General features: G+C 38.5%; 1 protein-coding gene across 3 annotated transcripts in view; it reads left to right on the top strand.

Annotated features, from left to right (window-relative positions):
- Window positions 1-21,210, top strand: part of samd12 (sterile alpha motif domain containing 12) — a 79,678-nt gene that overhangs the window by 23,186 nt on the left and 35,282 nt on the right. For 2 of the 3 annotated variants that reach the window (XM_026300399.1, XM_026300397.1), the window contains exons 4-5: window positions 6,277-6,417; window positions 8,332-8,541. In XM_026300399.1, the coding sequence (XP_026156184.1) occupies window positions 6,277-6,417; window positions 8,332-8,390 (200 nt within the window). In that variant the 3' untranslated portion in view covers window positions 8,391-8,541. Of the gene's footprint in view, window positions 1-6,276; window positions 6,418-8,331; window positions 8,542-21,210 lie in introns of those variants that run through there. The other variant, XM_026300398.1, reaches the window with a different exon arrangement.

Raw genomic sequence — 21,210 nt, 5'->3', positions numbered from 1 at the left:
GTAGAGGCTGGCTGCAGAGATAGGTTTAGAAATTTTTGTATGCAGCTGCCAGACTGGCACAGTTTTACAGAAGGATAGCACATTTGTAAAATGAATAAAAATGTGTCAAGTCTCAAATTTAAAGCCCTGGTTTTTGGCAGTAACAAACTGTTCATTATTACCAGTGACACTGGTCATTATTCAGTATAATAAACATCAAATGAGCATGTTCGAATATTAAAATATGAATTAATATCAATAAATAACATCTGTTTGATTGTGCCATGGACAGGTAATGAGACAGTGGGCCCCTAGACATAGACATTTAAAAGACCCTCATTACTCCTACATAGGTAGAAGACTGAAAGAGAGAGGTTGTTTTGCATCATGTAGTTATTTTGTGCCTCTTTCTCATTGTCTTTAATCTTTTTGCAGTGATTTTGTGTCCCGTGATGGTAGTTTTGTGTCTCTTGATAGTCATTTTGCATCACTTTGTAGTTGTCTTAGGTTTGATTAAAACAGAGACAGCAGTGCAGTGTGAATTGGGACCTGAAAATGCAGGGGAAACTACGCCCACCATCCACTGGTGAGACTGTTTTTGTCCTCACATAGGAATACTCTGAAAAATGAATAACCAGCCTCATAATATCCATTGATGTATGGTGCCATAAGGCCATACTCTGAATAATTAATAAGCTGTAATACTAGTGGTTTAATGAAGCCTATGTCCAGCAGCTCACACTGTATCACTTCAGTTAAAAATCTGTGTTCAACCGACTCTGGTTACTGGATCTGTCAATGCTCCACTTAGAAAATATTAGCAGCCTGCGTAGCTATGGCCATGATCACCTCGGCCACAGACAGTCTCACACTGGATACAAAATGTATACTTGATGAGCTGCAAAAACGGATGAAAGGTGACAAACACTATTTTAAAACCATATGAGGCCATCTAGAAACAGGCCTAAATAGCATTTGAGTGATGAGACAGTGAATTCTGCAGGCACAACAGACTGCTGTCATAAAAGCAGCAGTAACACAGAGGAACAGCCATATAGTAGATGAGTCAAAGGGACTAACATGGCTGCATATCAATTCTCGAGCTCCACTGGTGATCATTGTTTTGTGCAATTTCCAAAAGGGAAATTTGAACAGTTTGCTGCTGATGAACTGTTTGGGGGCAATTTGGTCCACAGACAAAAGGAATAATGGTTATTGATGCCATTGGCAAGGTGATTATATAGCAATGTGTAAAATTAGTTACTGTTCTGCCAATTGCACGTTTTGAATGGATATCATCCTTGTGTTTCAGTATGGAGAGTTATGATAATATAGTGTACATCTATAGTGGTAATTTTAATGAACAAATGTAAATACTGCATTTGTATCTCTAGGTTATTCCCTTTTATTCCCTCAGCTATGCTCTCTTTTTATCACATAAAAAAGAAGAAGCCTGGGCATACCAATCAGCAAAAACTGACTCCTGATATTCAGGTCATTACAATTTATGTGCCCAGTAAGTCTGTTGTAATGACCATAGCAAGAAAGTTTGAGAAAGACAAAATTTTTCATTGCCACTATGTGGTCGTGTGATTACTGTATCAGTAATGTTGTCACACAATGCTGTATATCTCCTATTGGTCTTTTACCAATATAATTCACCAGTGACACTCCAGCTAAAAATGGCTAAGATCAGGCAGTGGTCCAGTGAAGCCTCCAGGTATCTGTGGGGTCTGGATTTTAACACTGCTTGCCACTACTACTTGTGTATCTTTTCAGGACATTGTAGGGGGTGAATGCTTGCATGATGATTATGCTCAGATTGTATTTGTTTATTTAGATAGTATAAAAGTAATTCTGTCAGCTTGAAACTACCAATATTCAACAAAAGTCTTGCTTTGGAATCTCAGTGTTCCCTCTATCATTCAGTAAATTGTTCTTCCATTATGACCACTGAAATCCTTAGTTGTCTGTTTAACTCAGAACACCTAGTTAGCTCAGCAATAATCCTTGCAGTGATTTCAGTAATCTGTAGTGATTCCACAGTCCCACTGAGCTGTCTACAGGTTGTTAGCTGTGGCTAGCCAAGAAAGGTGCAGTATAATGATCAGCAAACTGAAATAGATGAGTAGTGGTGAAATCAGCATGAGGCTACGGCTCCTGTGACAAGTGGAGGATTGAGGTAGCTTATTATGTGTGTGTGGGTGTGTGGTTTGCTTGCTGTCTGGCTGAACTAGCTTTTTTGACTTAGACTGTCTATTCTCTCTAGAATCATATGTGTCCTCTTCTCTTACAGTCAGGAATAGCATCAGCATTGGCTCACAGGTCCCCAGCTGCTGCACTCACCTTTTAGCTGCAGGACTACAAGCAACTCAGTCTCTGAGGAAAATCAGTCACCATTTTCTTTAAGGACTTCAAGCTGTGCTATATCACAGTAAATACCAGCGACTGATATGCCCAGTGCTGCCACAGTCTATGTTTTGCTGTCATCAGTTAGTTGAATTCAATGCTGTTATCCCACTTTTATTCTTGAGGGTGACCCTGTCACATATAGTAGCAAGAAGTATATTTGCTGTCCAGTGCTCAACATGTGCATCACTTGTTATTCTGTGCTTGACAGAGCGCAGTGCAGGCTTGGAGGGCAGTGCACCAGATGCAGCTCAGTGACATTCATCCCCAGAGGACGCACATATGGGCACACAGCTGTGCAGGAAATTTGAGAAATATGACTGGTGTGGAAGATTTACCTGAGAAAATGTAGTCATAGAATACATTATTGTAGCATATTGCTGGCTTTCAGCAGGACTGAAAACTACCATTTTTCAAGCTGGAGGAAGAAGAGGGTTAATTTACTGTCTTTGTCCTCCTGTCCTTATCCATAGCTGACCCCACAAAGCCATAATTAGCATGACATTGTAGCTCTACCTGCAAGAGGAAGTTCACTCCCTCCTTAGGGTTAGCAGTGGATATGGTTAAGATTAGGGTAAGTCCCCAGTGAATGAATGTAAAGTCTCAATGAGGTATGAAGACATCTTTTTTTATATGCATGTGCTCCAATTGTTGTACCAGCCTTTAGGTGCAATTTAATCTATTTCAGCACAACACATTTCTGGGGAATGTATTATGGGGACTGCCACGATTAAGAAAACAGGTCAGATGCAGGTCATATTTATCATTAGCCTTATTCTAAGCAGTTATAGGGTACTGGGGTACATACCTCTTCTTCTGTTATTGTGAAAAAAAACCTTCAGTTAAAGGTACATACCACTATTCATCATAAAGCTCCCACAGTAAAGTCAAAAATGAGGAGTGTTGAGGAGTACACAAATCAGTGTCCCCAGTCCAGATACGGTGTTTCATTCATGTCCCCTCTCTTCATCATCACAGTGCTTGATTAAAAAAGACCACAACTGTCATCTTAACCAAACAGAAATACTGTAATGAAGTACTGAGGCTGAATTAACAAGCAGAATACAGTACAGTGCGATAAAGTTTTGGGGAAATTGGAGTACATTAGTTAACAGCAGTAATTGATACAAATTCAGCAATAAATAAAAACAGCAGTCAGTACAGAGAAAAACGTCCACGGTATTTGTGAGCTATTTAAATGTATGATTTTGATGGAATTCACTGAAATCCTGTTTGGCATGTCAGTAGAAGTAAGAAGGCATGAAGAGAAGAGAAAAAAGGAGAAGAGTAACATTTGAATTAAATCAATGCTCTGTTATAAAAGAAGCAGGAGTGACAGGACCACAGATAGAGTCAGTGGAGTTTAAGAAAAAAAAAAAGAGATGTCAAACCACTGACTGTACAGGTGCTCAGAAATGTTCGCATTAACTTGCCTCCTGTTAAGCAAACGGAAGAGTGTCAGTGTGTAAAATGTAAGTCAATGATTTTCTGCCATGTCTTTGTTTTGCCATCATCTTTATGTGTTGACCTGCCAAATGAACTGAGGCCATGCTCTGTCATACAACTCTGTAACTGTAGAGAATTAACCAGGCAGCAAACTCCAAGCTGACACAGTGTTTTATTTAGTATTGCCCACTACACAGTCAAGTCATGCTCTACATCTATGCCTGTTTTTGCAACCAAATCTTTATTTTTCTCACAACTTTTCTTCCAGCATCCCTCCTTCTCTTAACTCGTTTATTTCTTCTTGACCAATTTCCTCTTTTGCCCTGTCCTTCTCCTCCTCCTGTTCCTCCTCTCCTCATAGCCATGCTACACTGCCCAGTGTATTAATTGTGGTTTGAAAAATTCCCAGCTGAGGCTTGGTGGGATTGTCAAAGCCAATGATTCAGAACTGCAGGGCTAGAGAGTGAAAGCTTGGACTCCTTACAGAAACTGTTCCACCCTGCTGATACTGCCTTGCTGACTGGAAGGAGCGGCGTGTTGGCACCCACCTCTGAGAACTGGCAGTTGGTTCAGTCCTCGGCATTCGCAATACTCCACCTGCCCACATTAATACTTGTAGAGACTACTTAAGAGATAACAATCCAGATTTTTTTTTTTTTTTATGATACGTTCATGCTTGATGTCTGTGAAGATTCTCAGTCATCCAGGTGAAGTTATCTAAAGGCTGAGTCATGGCAACTGGACTTTTTTTTAGTAGAATCATTTCACCATTCATCCAAGTGGCTTCTTCAGACTGGATGAAACTTTTCGAGCAAAAAACTCGAAGTCCAGTTGCCATTCATGCTTAATGCTTTCATGGAAGGTTTTATTAACGCTGTTGTTCTGTCCGAAATCCTGCAGATTTATCAATCTCTCCCAAAAACAAACAGGAAGTTGTTTAATAACCATTATAAGCCATGTGTTTTCCTAACTTTATTGCAGTTGTATATACATGTTACAGTCCTTGAATATGAATTCCTCTCACGTTCTGTGTAAGAATGTGCAGTCTGTAATGTTACTGCAAAATGCTGAATAGTGAACCTCTGTTGCCATGCCAGTCTATTTTTGGTTACACAATGAGGTGCCAGGTAACGGCTGATCAATATTTATAGACTCATAGCAGCATGCTATATGTTTACACTGGTTTTCTTTTGTCAGTTTGTTCGTCCTCTTCTCCTCAACTTTCTGGCCTCGGCCCCACCTTTGATTCAGTTGTCCACTCTGTCTTTCCACCTCACTAATCTTCGTTTCCATCTTACTGTTTAATATGCTCCTCTCACTTCTCAGCCTTTATGAGTCTACTTAGCTCCACAGTATTTATGTAATGGGTACTTTCAGTGCCATTTTGCATTGAAGCATCTTAAATCTGTTTGGCATTTTACCCCCATCTGGCTGTAGCACTGAGAGAAGAGCTTCTTTTGTTAAGGCCAGACAAAATTAGCCAAACACAGTCAACATTATACTACTAACGCTAACACTTAAGGGTATTCAATGACTGCCTTTTGTGCTTGGGTAGCAAAGTGGTTGTGTGGGGATTGGTGTGTCCCTACGATCTACAATAGATTTTACAAACAAGTCAACAGACATGAAAAAGTTTGTCTTTCTTTCTGCTGTGTTTGAAAATGGACATTGACTAAGATCAAAATGGTGCATTAATGGTGAATAAAGTTTTATATTTGAACTGTGCAAAAACATGGCAGAGGGGATAAACAGGAAAAATACATCAGTCCAACTTCAACGAGCCTATTAGGTCTAATATTTACCTCTGCTGTCAGCCAATCAGAGTTGTGGTGGAGGAGCAAAGGGAGCTGTTGGGGTCCAACCTAATGCCTCGTAATTACCCTGAATTATCATCCTTTCTGCTTACCATCCCACATGTTACAAAGGCACTCATAACAAGCGTTAATAATTACACCATGCTCGACTCTCGTTTTATCAGTAGCCCAAATCCCCTTTACAGATACTGATTGGCTGATTAAATTATGAATTTTATACAAGGATTTGCAATTAAGGAAAGAGCTGTTAGGGAATTTTGCTCAAGGGATGTATAGTAACGATATTTATGTAAAACAGTGCTGTGTTGAATTATAACACTGAGTTGTGCTTGGCCTATTAGCAAATTCCAGACAAATTGACAGTCATATAATACTGAAAGAAGTTTTTTGGTTTCTGTCAGAAAACATTGTCGCAACCTTCAAAAGCTCTGCTATCAACATGCAGTGCACAAATTCTCTAGCTCTAATCTACTGACCATATTTTGCTTGTGTGCTTTGTCTCTGTTTTTCTGCTTTATCTGTACCCTTTTTAGAGTGTCTCCAGCTGTGAATACCAATTCCCACTGGCCTACTGGTATTTCTGTCCCTCAACCTTCAGCCATGTTTTTTTTTTTTTTTTCCTGTATAGGACGGGCTCTGATGAGATTGACAGACAGAAAGCTGGAAAGAATGGGTATCATGCATGATGCCCAGAGGCAGCACATCCTGCAGCAGGTCCTGCAGCTGCGTGTTCGGGAAGAAGTCAGGACCCTTCAACTTCTCACACAAGGTAGAATTGTCAGCACCTATTTTCACTACTGAAACAGTCCAGCATATTCTCTCACACTGTATATTTTTCACTTTTATACTTTCACCTTCAGCATATCATTCATGCAATGTTAAAAATACTGTGATCATATACAGTGTATTTATCGCCTAGATAAAGAGTATTCACAAGAAGACTAACATCTCACATTTTGATAAATATTCAAATCATTTAATGGGCAGTATTTATGCACATGCCATCTGTAGTCATGGCAGTCAGTGCAAGTGATGAATCAAAGCTGGTTATGCAACTACAGGAGTATAGTACAAATTGTCTCTTTTTGATACTTTTGATGTAAAGTGAAAATAGACAATCTTGGTTTCTCTATATTTAAGGCCACATACATAATTACGCATTGCACCTGCAAGGACTGGTTATACCAGAGTTTAAAAAGGAAACATTTCATAATGAATTCAGTTTATTCCAGTTGAATCAGCCAAGCTTGCTACCTCAGTGAGCTTTATTTTCTTTGACAATAATTTATATAATGAGAAGTGTGATATGGTGAGCATAAAGCTGAGCAGAGCCAGGTTAGAGAAAATATAAAGAGATTCTTGGAGGCTTTTGACCAACTAGCATTAGCTCATTTAGCTTGTGAAGAACAGCTATTCATCAACTATTTCTGCAAATAATCACTACATCACCAGACCTTCTGCTGCACCTATTTTGTGTGAGCAAATGTCACTCGTGGGTGTGATCATTTCTTTAAACTATAGCTCTTTTTCTTTACATTCACCGTTTCCTAAACAAAATATGATGTACGGCTCAGCACACATGTTGAATACAGCCTAGGTTATTACTGTCTGCCTTTTTCATTCTTGCTTTTGTTGGCTCATTGCAGCAGTTCTCAGTGAAAAAGTTTGATTGCAGTACTGTGTGTCATATGAATGCAATATGTGGTTATGTGCTTCATAAATCAAATGCACAAGACATACATACAATATATATATATGCAAAACGAGGGCCCAACATTACTATTGCACAATAGAACAACTTGTCAAAAACTCTGTAGTGTACCTTTAAAGACTGACACCTTTACTTTCGTGCACTCTTTGGGCATAGTGACTGGCTGGAGGTTAAACTGCAAGTTGTTTTACATCACATTTCAGGATAGTTACAGAATTTATAGAGCAAGCAATGTGTAGGTGCCATTTCACTCTAACACAAGCACAAGGATAATCAGCACGTTGACCGAAGAACAAACACCTTCTCCATTTTGAGAATAAAGTATTAATATGCAAAATAGGAATCTGAGCTTAACAGTTTACTGGGCTTGGGAGAGAGATCTGCACTGAAAATTTGCTCAGTCCTCTGAATTCACAATGCATCATTAGGAAATGACCTTCCAGCAAAAATAAGCTTAGAAGCTATACTGATTAACCACTAAAACATCTCTTACGTTAACATAGTTTGTTCAGTAACAGAGGGGATTTTCCACAGTCTTAGTAATTCAGGTCAGCTTCCTTTAAACTCGATTCACAGTTGGGTGGACAATACTCAATTATTTGTAAAACTTTTGTGCTTAAGGTTTATTAGAGAAATTACAAATAATGCATAGCTTCTAGGAGCGCAAGAATATCTTATCAGAAACCCACTATAACAAATTAAACATTTCAAGAAGAGAATAATTCAATTGTACAATAACACATTAATGTTATAAATAACTTATAGTAATTTATAAATTTATAATATTCAGTTTAATTTACACTACATTATACTACTCTACAGTTTCTCACTTGGTCCTAATTTCTTTGTTTTCTACGAAATTGCGTTTCTCTCTGCACAGTGCGTCCTCTTTAGCATGTTTCATAACAACAGTCTGCTGCTGTTGTTTTCAATCCACTCCTCACTTTCTCTTTCTCGCCCTGTAATTCTCAGCTTCCCTGGTCTCTTCCTCAGCAATTCTAGCAGCTGCCCTCCTCTATCACCGACAGTAGCACTCCACATCACAACCACTACTACCATCAGCACCCGTCTGCCCATAGACTCAAAGAAGGATTTGCCGCAGGGCCTGAGGAGAAAATTCTAGGGATCTTTATCACTCCATGAAAATCTTTGAAAACATTTCGAATGCAATAAAGCAGACTCTATCCCCCCATTGCAGTTTTGGTCTCCTAGCAAGTTGAAAATAGAGAGTGCAAGAGATCTAGTTTGGCTGAGGGATGACACTCTCCTAAGGACTACTCTCAGCCTCCCATACCTTATCCTTCTCCTATTTTTTTTTTTGTCATATCTCTCTTCCTCTCCTCACCTCCCCTCTGCATTTATGATATGGGAAGTGACAACCCATCAGCTTTAACAGCGAAAGGCCACTGCCCTCCCTTAGGGGGTCTGAGGGTCAGAAAAAAGTGAATTTGGTAGATGTAGTAAATGTAAAAATTGATAAGACGGAGAGAAAATGTTATATACTTTTACTGTAGGAAACTGTGGGAAATGGTTCACACACGCTGTTTATGACCTGAATTACAACTAAAGTCATTACAGGAACTAAAAACAAATTGGTAGTGAGTAATACTAAACAAAAACATCGACATTTTAAAATGTATTTGATATTGGTTATGCGTTATCATAGCCATTGTTTGGTTTCTTGTATCTACTAACTACTCACTGGTATCACTGAAAGTAATGCATGTGATGAAATGGTTAGAGTGGAACAGTGATAAAAGGAGAAGTATTTTAAGTCTTCTAAGCTGTCGCTTCTGGAGATGCTGTTGGCATGGAGTGAGAAATTGGAATGAGAGGAGATGGTGGAGTATTTCTAGGCCCAGGGCACACTTCCTGGAGCTGTTGCTAGAAGGAAATACAGCTCTAACTAATAGGAAGCAGAGCAAGAGAGAGAAATAAAGTGAGAAGGTGGTGGGGAGTGGTGATGAGATGATGAAGAGAAGTAATGAGGAGGAGGAATGGTGAGAAGTGTGGTTAGAGAGAGACAGTAGGTGACAAGAAGGTAGGATGAGATAGAAAAGGAGAGAGAGATGTGGTGAGAAGATGGAGAAAAGGGAGAGAGTGTGAGAAAGAGGGGAGGTGAGAAAAGGAAACCCTCCTGTTTTCGAGATCATATTGAATACAAATATAACTATGAAACATCTATATATAAATTATCTTTATATGTGTAAATTACATATGTGTAAATAGGCATTAGAAGATGAGTCGAGAGAAAAAGCATCTCCATAGTAAGATGAGAAAGATACGCATCAACTACCTAAAAGGCGAGAGAGTGCAGAAAAGCGCTGAAGTGGGCAAGGTACACAATAGAGAAAAAGACGAGTGAGTGAGGTGTTGTAATTACTGCAGTGTACCAAGACAGAATTAGCTAGACGGGCAGTGATTAACCTTTAAGGCTTGCAAGGCCATGGGAGGGAAATAATTAGATTTCCCCTCTCTCTCTCTCTCTCTCTCTCTCTCTCTCTCTCTCTCTCTCTCTCTTTGCCACGGTGATGGAGTAGAGTGGAGGCTCATCGGTTATTGCTTACAGTCAACAGAGGTGGACTGACTCTACTCCAAATAGAAAGTAATACCCAAACAACAACTGCTCCAGGGTGTCGAGTGGAGAGCTTGATAGAAGCAAGAAAGTGGTTCATACAGTGATTGGCAGGGCACCCTTGGGAGCATAAAGGCAATGCAGGGGTGGCATACTCTATGGTCGGGAGGGGAAATGTAGAACAGAAATAAAGGTGAATCAGTCTGATTAATGTTGTTTAGTTAAAATGAGCTAGTGGTTTGTGACTGGCAAGATTATTCTGCTTCAGGTTAAAAGGATTTGACGAGGATGAAAAGAAAAGCAGGTGATTGTCAAAGGTTCCAACACCACCTCGAACTGGGTAATGATATTCTTCAGGCAGCTGCTGTATTCTGGCACCTACTAGACAGTAAATCCAATCGAAAAGAGCTAGATTATCTTGAAACAAACTAGTTTGTATAAGATGTTGTCTGATTGGCTCTGAGGGTGAGTGTTTAGAGCTGTTGTGAATGACAACATTCAAAGGCAGTATGAAAACCTTTCCTCATATCCGTGGTGTTTGTTCAAGCAATAAGAGACAGAAGTAGTTGTGGAATGAAAAAAGGGAGATTGAAAGAGAAATCCTGCCTAATTTCTCACCTTCACACATGTGGTCAGTTGCAGTTTTTCTCCTTATGAGAATAGATCTTTGTTGTAAATGTTCCTACTCACCACAACAACGCTGAAGTGTTTTACTGGGAATGGAAAAATTGCACATGCTGACCTAATTATGGCACATAATGAATAAGTGTGTGCCATACAAAGTCAAAGTAGTCAAAGTATGATATAGCTTTACCTCCCTGTATGCCTCTATAAACTTTGTCCAAAGTTCAATTTATTTTTTTCATTTGCACAACCATCAGCACCTAATATAAATGTAAAAGGAAATGAATGTTTTTCATTATATCATTGTGATAAAATAAAAATCGGATTTCGTTACAGACTTACCCAATATAAGTAATGGTTTACAGAAATGAAATTGTTTTATGGGGAAGGCAGGGCATGATGTTGCATAAAATGTTTGAGAAGCCCTGCACTAATAAAAAATAAGTGGAATGTACCCCTGAAGCATTTTCCTGTACACAGGTTTAAACTTACTTAGTTAAACATTACTTTTATTTGGGTGCCACGGTAGCTTTGTGGTTAGCATTGTTGCCTCACAGCAAGAAGGTTCCTAGTGCGAAACCAGGCGGCTTTCTATGTGGAGTTTGCATGATAATTTACATATATCCATATGTATATGTGAGGCTTTTGTTATTGTCCTTCACAAATACAAATGTCATTGCTGTAAAATGAAATGTTTTTCTCCAAATGTATATGACATTAAATGAAAAATGAAATCAATAGTAAGTTCTTTGCCAATGACATTTATTTTTGTATTTTCAACTTCAAAAAGTAGTGTTGGCATCTGCTTTAGTGCAATGCTGTTTGATTTCCTCAGCTCATCTACTTGTCCTCTCTTTGCTGAAGTAAAAATACAAGAATCCATAAAATCAGAGGGGTTCTCATTTGAAAAGAGTTTAGAAAAGAGTTTAGAAAATCTTAATGCACCATGTTTTTTTGCTGATTGGTGAACTGTCTTCCCTGTGCTTTAGCACAGAGGAACACGAAGCAAAAGAATATCAGCAGAAAGACAGTTCTTTCAAGCAGAAAAAGCTTTTAATATTAGATAAAAATAACAAAACCACTAAAACTTTTGTTTTGAGGTGATGATGATGATGATGGTATGGTCAATGGAGTGTTTTCTTTTAATATCTTCATCAAGACACACACATATATCGTATTGTTTATATTTAGACGGTGTATCCATAGAAACAAATAAAGATCTTCATGCACCCGAGACAAAATGTAGAGCGCACGATAAAAAACAAAAGCATTTCTGTCTGGCAGTTTAGTTAGCTATGGTTAGTTATGGTTTTCATAATAAATGGTCTGACAGCTTAAAACATCAGAACGAGACAGTGGAAAACAGAATGTGAATGTTATGATTAATTAGCTTGTTTTCTTCATTATGGCATTTAACAGTTCACATAGTTGAGTGTAACAGCCTCTGGTGACTCCACTGCACCTCTCTCTAAATTAACTCTAATACAAAGATTGGAAGCCGTTAAGCTGTTGTATTTCTTCGCTCTTCAAAAAAAAAAAAAGAAAAATCTCATTTTACTCTTCTTCTGTATTCAATTTCATGCTTATAACCATTTCAAAGTTTTCAATAACAGTCCTATTCCAGTAAATATGCTATTACTGGTTTGCAAAATCATCACTCATGAATTACACAGCTGACAGAGCTCTATGAAAGTGGTTTTCTGAGTACATAGTGATAATCTATGAATGTAGACACAGGCTTGCTGTTTATGCTTCATTTACTGTAACAGAGTCTCATTTAAAAGAGAAGACAACTTTGAAAGAAATCAGACATAGATGCCGAGTTTCACTTTTATTCACTTTATGCATTTTTGTCCCTTACTGTCACCCAGAATTAGAACATTTGTTTTTATACGTTCAATCCTTGATTTATATTTTTGGTACATTGTTATCAAATGTAAGCGTAAACATTCAAAATTTAGTAAATAATTACAGTGGCCAGTCTTTCCCTTTTTCTTACATTGTCTGGGTGTTATTCAGGATTCAAATTTGCTTCCACGAAAGATCTGCAGCCGCTTTTCTAAGCTTGAATCTCAAACACAATAGGCTCAGTTTTTTTTTTTTTTTTTTTTATAAAGGTCTCAGGGTGAAAAAGTTCAATGACAGCTTTTGTAGAGAACTCTGGCCCCAGGGCAGTAAATGAAGGAAGCTTTCCTTTTGTGCATTAGTAGACCTCAGTTCCTTAGCTCCAGGCACCTTTATGAATTATCTCTCCACTTCATGGAGGAAATCTCTCTAGTCTGATATGTTCACTGAAGAGGATGTCCTCCTCCGTCTTTATTCATGATTTTTAACTAGATCAACATGTAAAATCTGCTGATATGAAGATCTTGAATAACTATGGAAACTTTCCTGAGCTAAGCACAAATAAAAACTGTGATTATACAGTCATTGGTTGCATGTTTTCCCCCAGACAGGAGATTAACACTTCATTTTACAGTCTGATGATTGTGGGATAACAAGGAGCCAAATCAATAATTTGTTTAATTTAATAGGAATGAAGAGCAAACATTGTTAGTTTGCCATAGAAGTAGCAAGGATTTGTTGCACTATCTCATGTCTGCTACAAGACCCTTTAGTGATTTTACTTCCATACTATACTAAAACTATTGTTTTTCGATCCATTCAGAAAATATTATTCACTTTGGAGATATGTAACAACACTGTGGCTTCAGGTCTTAATATATAGTTGCAATATATATTTTGGATAGATTTAGGATTAACTAGTTGTTGACCTTTAAGGATGACTTACTGTGATTGTACCCACAAACAGCCAGATCATCTCTGTGAAGCCAGCTTTTTCGATTGTGATAAGTGCTTGTTTTAAGTTTTGGTCCAGATAGTTGGCGGGGCCACCAGCTAATCTAATCTATCCAGTTTTTTGGCACCTTTGTTTGGGGTCTTTAATACATCTGCAAATTGATCCCATCAGATCCCACTTGCTTTTAATGCTTCCAGTGCAGAAGCTGTATATTGTAATACTCACATATATCTGTATCCTATTAGCTTCAAATATGGATGTAATGGATGTTTAAAAATGGAAGAAACTGATGCAAAGTCTGTGGAGATTCTGATGCAAATCATTAAGATTCATGGCACATAACTACATAAGGTTACTGTAGAAAATTTCTGTTGCAAAATACACTGTATCAGAACTGTGCAGGTGTCAGACAATATTTTTTCTAAAATGAAACTGATCAATTAAATCTGAGGCAGAAATTGATACAGTACATCAACAAACCTTTTTACATAGTGACTATGCCAGGTTTTAACCCAAACTATGTCACCAATGTTTCTAATGTCAAGGATTAAAAGCCCATTCAAAGAAAGTGAGTTAAGGCACTTTGGAGCGACAGGGATTAAATTGGGTTGGAGCCCACCAGAGCTGAGCTCCACCTCCTGACATCCAGATGGCACCCTGCTGAAGCTCAGTTCCATCTCATTCAGCAGTGCAGTGTTGGCAACTTTCATACTTAATGACTTGAAACATCCGGTTTCAGACACTGCTGACCAAACAAATGCAGAATATAATGCATTTTTACTGAGATCATTCAATCCTTGGGACTGTCAAATGGCAACAGGTTAGGTGAGTGCCTCTACATTGAGTAAGGAATAGTGCACACATGGCATAGCAGCATAATGGTGTTAATGATTTAAGTCTTCTTCTGTGACATTATCTTACTGTAACCACATTAACCTAAATGCTTCTCTGCACAGCTGCTGCATACAGATTCACAGTGTCTATATGGAAGCACAGCTGCTGTGCTCAGGATGAGTCCGGCACTATCAGAGCTGTCACTTTTTTTCAGCAAAAGCTTAAATAATGTTTCCTCTGGAGAATCGCAGTACCTTTTTCTGGCTTGTTGAATGATGTGTTGCAGGGGGTTTTCAGTTCTGCTACTTAAAGGCAATATCTGCAGCATTACCGCAAGCATCTTAAGTAAAATAAAAGTAAATAAAAGATTATGCACAAAGATAGTAGACCTAATCATAACAAATATAGTTTATTTTGGTGTCTCTAATATATGTTTCAGAGATTCAGCATGCTACATACACATATACCTTTTCTCTCAAATTAATTAAAACGGTTGCTTCACTGCTTTACAAAAATATACAATTGTATATCGCTCAGTTTGAAATATCAATCTGAAATTTCACCAGCAGAATTCTAATGCAGATGAATTGAGTTTAGTTTGTGGCACAGCAATAATCCAGCTATGTTCTGCTGAAGAAACAGTCCCTATGAAAACTGTTGATAGTGTGAGTTGCGACACCTCCCCCACTGCCCATGCTGCACAACACAGCTGAGGTCTTCAGTGAAGAAAGGCTAACAGCACACTTTTTCTGAGCATGTCCTGTTAGGCATCATGAGTGAATAGGCTATCTTAACCCCAAAGTCTTTACTAAATCTATTCACTCTGAAGGAGCCCACGGTGACTACTATCCTTCTTTTGGGCTTTTTTTTTCTTGCTCCAGTGTGTGGAGAGCTGAAGCTCTCATTATCTGAGTTCTATCCTCAGGACCTTGGCCTCTGTGGAGGCACTTCCTTCCTAAACCTCCCTTGATGGCATCTGTCCACCCTCCCCACTGTCTCTACCCTTCTATCTGTTCTCTTTTCCTTGCTGCAAGTTAAGGGTCAAATTAATTTTTTTTTTTTTATATTTCTTGTCATCGAGATTCCTCCTATTTATGGCTCAGTGTCTGAATGATGTGGTTAAGGTGGAGAGATATTTAATACTTTTGTCTGACAAATGGAGTAATGGTTTTCTTCTATATATATATATATATATATATATATATATATATATATATACTGTGTATATATACTGTGTATATATATATATATAAAAGTTGTATTGTAATGTCAGAGTTAATAAAGTCTCCCCAGTTTCATTTTTACTTTTCTTAGAATATGAATGCAATGTGGATGCCTTGGTTGACACTCCACATTAGGAACTAATATAGGCTCATACTCAGGAAGGAAATGTCATTTAGGAGCAAATGGCTTCACTGCTCAGACAACATAGTGTGCCCTAACCTTGGTCATTAACACCATGGGTCTCTCAGGGCCTCAAAGCCTAAGTGCAGACATCCACAATATAGCTACACACCTCAGATGGTAATAATGTTACGAAATACAGAGAATAATTGCATCCCCTGTTGTGAAAGCAAAAGTTCTTTTCATTAAACCATGAATTGAAACTGGCCTTTGTAATGAAGGTACAACAGACACCCCATAGCTGGTATGGCCCACATTCAGTCAGTAAATGGAGTCTGGTTGTTTTGGAAATAAGGATGTGGAAAAAAGAATAAGAAAATGAGTATAGCTAATGTTGCATATTGAAATACTTTTTTTATCACTGCAAGTTATAACTCTCCTTGACATGTAGTGAAGACTCCCCGCTCAGGGGCCCCAATTACAGAATTTCGCCTTACTCAAAAGGCTTTACTGGACTGCCATCTTTTTTTTTTTTTTTTTTGCAGGAAAAAGAGCAGTGAGGGAATTGAGTAGCGTCAAGGTTAGGAGAAACACATTTCATCTAGTTTTACCCAGGGAGAAGCAAGGGATGCAAGGATATAACAAACCCACTCTTACCTCCAACTCTGGCTCTCAAGGACACTAAAGCAGGACGCAGCCGAGTATGAACACCATGTGCAGATCTCTTAATGAAGCTTGAGGAAAGAGGGTACTGCTAGAATTCAAAATTATGTGAGAAAAAATGGGAAAGAATAATGAGTTAAAATCAAACAAGATAAACAGAGTGGCAAGAAAGAAATAGAGAAGTTGAACAAGTAGAATAGCTATTTGTAGAGAGATGATCTTGTACCACAAAAAGCCAAGTCTCAGCAGAGTTGGGCTGCCTGTTGTCACGTAAACTTAATGGAGTTCTTTCATTTTGCAGACGTGAACTCTGTAAATGGTATGCTGGTGTAAAATCACAAGCTGAACTCTATATAACAAAAATGACCCCACTGGTCGATGAAACCCAAACACTCAATAATGTGCTCTTTTATGCCTTTTCAAATCAGAAGCAATGGGTAAGGTTTCACTGTGGTTTCATTAGTTTATAGTGAAATGAGAAGCCATTAAAAAGTCATTGAATGGGTCGCCTGGCAGCACTTCTGGTTCCACCCAGTCTGCTGCTGTCTCCAGCCTCCCTGACCACCTCCGGACATCCAGGAGCCCAGACAGCGTGGACAGACCAGACTCCTGTGCACACGCCTTCATCTTCCCAGCATTCAGTCATGATCTTACCAACCTGAATCAATAGTTACAGGACATTTACTGTACTCTGAGACTGGCTATTATCCTGTGAACGTGCCCGAGCACTGGCCCCAGACTTACTGTATCTCTTAAGAAGAGAGGAATGGTACTCAATAAGTGTTTGTTTTTAGGGCAACCACTATGCACCTTTGATGCAGTGTGGTGGAACACCTATCAGTTAACACATCAACAGAGGAGACATCATAATGAGCTACTGTTCGCAGGTGCTTTACTTGAGATAACGTAATGGGATAATGCATCAGATTATAATCATTACCACCTGCTTTGAGCTTATTACACTTACATTAAATTTATAGTAGTCAACGTGCAAAGTCCACGTTGAACATATATGCACAGGAAATAAACACAGGAAATTAGGAAATGTAAAATATTTGTTTTTATGGGCTTGTGGATAGGAGTTTTTAAAGACTTAATGGAGATATTTCTGACAGAACAGAAATATACAGGCAAATGTAATAATTAGTGCATATTTATACATATTTAGGTAACTGCATAAATTCATGCAGCTGCAGCCCCACAAAACTAACACACAGTCATGTGGTCTGAGTGTGGCCTTATGTTTGCATTGAGACCCCGAAAGGTTCAATTTTGAGTTTTGTTGTTGTCGTCGTTCAGGGTACTAGGTACTGTATTAAGCCGTCACAGACCCCTTTGTATTTCACAAACTGGCCTTACTTCATCTGTAGTTTACATACATACTGTCTTTCGACTTCATTGTTCTGTTCTTATTTAAAATACAGTATTACACAGTGTAAATAATGTGATTAAAAGTTCAATATTCTAGTGCTAAACTAATATTCCCTTGTCTGTTTTTGTTATTTATGTGAGCTTCAAGCAGACATAGTCAGCTAGTCCAGGAGCAAGAGTGATAGACACAGTATGAAGAATATTTATTTATTTACTAAATCACCTCAAAACTCATAGTAGCATAGTTGCATACAGGCTGGAGTGTGATAGAAAGATGCTGAGTGAAAGAAAAAGGGGATACCAAGGACATTTTGAGGGAAATGGGGTGCAACGAGTACGCACATAAAAGGAAATGATGTATATTACACCAGTCTGAGATCATGGTTTGTGTATTGAGGATTTATGGAGGTGTACTTTGCAAAAGTGCAGCACTACAGCTGATCATCCATTATTATTGTAACATCTTGCACTTTGTGGGCAGACATGATTGATGGGGAGCTGTTAATGACTTTGGGTTGAAATTGTTATTATCACACTGTTTAAAAAGGTGGTTTCTTTGCAAATGGACATTGTCTAAAAAGAACATAGTCATTTGTCAGATTATTACTGGATCATAAAAAAAAAATCTTAAATAATTGACAAAATAGAAACGATTGTGTATCTTCCCTTGATCCTACTGTATGATCCAAAAATTTGAAGTCTTCTGCATTATTATTTTTAGGTTTAGTTCATCATTTGAGTAAATTTGTGGACAAAAGCTTCTAAGTACTGTGTGCCATAATCATCCTTCTATATGGGCAAATTATAAGCAAAACTGCTCATTGCTGTAGCACCCAGGGGATGCTTCTATTCTGATTAATATGATTATACTCTGGTATGCTCTCATAGCGCTCCTTTCTCACAATCACTGAAAAGACAACCATGGCAGTAGCTCACTGTAAAACCAACCTGAAAAGAAAAATCAAAAGCAAGCCTTGCATATGAAACACTGATCAACCTAGCCCACATCAGTTGTAATTGGTGCCATTAGTCTTTTTATGCTTGATTACCTGCCAAAATGTCAGCCTGTCTATTTCCCTCCTGTCACATTTGTCTTTTTTTTCCCTTTTTTTTTGAGGAGGGGGGCTGTCAGTAATTAAAAGTGATAGTCTACTTGTCACGATGCCAAGTGGGAAACTTCAAAACGTAGAAACATAAAACTGTAAAAAAGTTTGTGTTTTTTCCAGGTGCTTGAAATTGTGAAGCACAACGTCAAGCACAGGTCCTCATTCCTGTACATTGCACTGCAAGTATACTCATCCCCCTGTGTGCTGAGTCATGATGGAAGCAATTAAACATGCCAGAGAAATAACACTGTGTCTCATATGACTCATTCTACTGACCCTGGGTGAAAAGTCAGTCTTTCAGTCAGCAAGGCACACAGAGTGGTCTGATACAACATATGCTGCAATATGCACAAGACAAGTGGAACTTAATGGAAGGAGCAGAAAATGAAAGAAGTCAAGAGGACGTGAGGATGTTATTGGTTGTTAGCCAACATGGTTGCAGTATGGTACACGAAGGCAGTGGCCCTCTGCTGTTTTTTAGAAGTGTCATGTTTGGACATAAACCTTCTTTGCACATTTCCAGCTCATTCATTATCTCCAGACGATGAATCCTACAAAATATAACAAGCCCCTATGAGAGCCGTTTTACCCTAGGTTAACATTGTTCCGAAAGGTCTTTGCAGTTAGTGCTAATTAGCAAAGGTGAGCATACACTAAGATGATTAACATGGTGAGCATCATATCAACATCAACACTGTTGGTTTGAGCATGCTAAGCTGCTTATGATTTCATTGTGTGTAAGCACACACTCACAGAGCTGCTAACATGACTGTAGACTCTGTGTTGTTCGTTGGACATACACAGTGGTTGGCTTCACAGGTCCCATATCAAGGAAAGATATGGGACTAGAATTTCTTTTTGCTCATACAGGTTGTGAGTTGAACAGTTATTTGTTAATGGAAATGCAAAGCATTCACTGACCTCACAATAGTTAGCCCATTTTTAAGAGAACTTTACTGCTCAAGCATTTTTGAAACTGCATCAGTTTAAGTATCAGGTTTTAGAGCAGAATTAATTGTAACCGAGCTTTGCTTTTTATCCACCACAAGACCTCAAGCTACAGAGGATTTTTAACTTTTATTTTAATTACTTAATAAATATTTAGAGGCACGGGTTGCCAGAGGGATGAAATATAAATGAGGCTCTTGGTAAATAGCTCAAGATATAATTCTCTCTACATATTTTTTTCCTCTGTGTTGATGAAACCTGAGAGTGTCTGTAAGTTTAAAGGTAGGTGTCATAGTTCTGAAATATGCACCATAAGTACAGACTAATCTGAATAATCTCACTCGATCAGTGTCTTTCCACTAACTTTCCCATGCCTCTTACTGTATGTGTTGTGCATGATACGGGAGAGGAGTTTTTGGCTGAACTTGCCCTCCATTAAAGATTTAGTTTGTTCACAGAGGGGAGTTATTAGAGGCAGGGGCCCCTGCGCCTCAGAAAAAAGTTTCACATCAAGACCAGTTTGTTACGTTGTTAGAAGATTAAAGCCAGTTTGTTGAAAGGTTTTTTTGCTATTCCACAGCGTTGATCTTCTTCGATACCCCCAACCCCACTACTCTTTCATATGCCAGTTACAAATGCCAAGCTGGTTTCCTCGTCTCTCCTCTGTCTTGATTTTCTTGGCTTGTCCTGTGACTTATATAAAGAAGTGACTTATATGTGTTAATTTACTGTCATTTTGTCAAATAGTCACTAATGTTAGATGGTACTCTTAGCACAGCTGAATTTAATACTGTACCGCCGAAAATGTAGAAACGCTTATGTTCACACTAAACCAGAACTGAAGTGAAGCAGCCGACCCAAAAGAACGAGCTATACTGCAGACTTCAAAGTGCAGGTAATAAAATATGCAGCTGAAACAAAGTTTGGAATAAGTGTCGGCATTCAGGAGAGAGGAGGTGGTTCAACCTTCTCCCCGATATTAGAGTCTAACGTTACTTGTTGTTATTCCTAGCCTACTTTCATAGGCTATTTGAAATATAATTTGTATAATTAGAAATGCGACTTATACACTAAAGCAACTTTTATATTTTTTTTCTCTTTGACAAGGCCATTTTTGCTAAAGGCGACTAATATCCTGGCACGACTTATAGTCTGGAAAATACAGTATGTTTGTCTGTTTTATCTGTTTTGCATATTAAATTTATATCTTTGTTTTATTCACTTTTGTCCTTCTCTTAGTCCCACATTGCTGGTTTATTTTTACAAGAGCACTTTCCTTTCTTGATTATTCCGTTCCTCTTTTTTACTCTCCTCCTCCTCTTTATCATTGTCTCTGTTTATAAATCTTCCATGTTATGTGTCTGATACTGGTCTACCCATGGCTGCTACTGGCCTTTGCCCCTGCCAGTCGCAGCACTTGAGGGTCATTCCTGCTATAATTATAGCTTTTGATTATCCTCCAAACTGTCTCCAGGACAGCCTGGCCCTAATGCAGCACCAGTCTGCCAGCTGCTGCTACTGCTGCAGCTAATGAGGGATGCCTAGTGTTTCCCACTGCTGGCTGACTCCATGATTTATTGTCTCGC

Source organism: Mastacembelus armatus, chromosome 11, assembly GCF_900324485.2.
Source record: "Mastacembelus armatus chromosome 11, fMasArm1.2, whole genome shotgun sequence".
NCBI classification, from domain to species: Eukaryota; Metazoa; Chordata; class Actinopteri; order Synbranchiformes; family Mastacembelidae; genus Mastacembelus; species Mastacembelus armatus.
The sequence above is the reverse complement of the archived record's forward strand: the minus strand, read 5'-3'. Positions and strand labels throughout refer to the sequence as shown.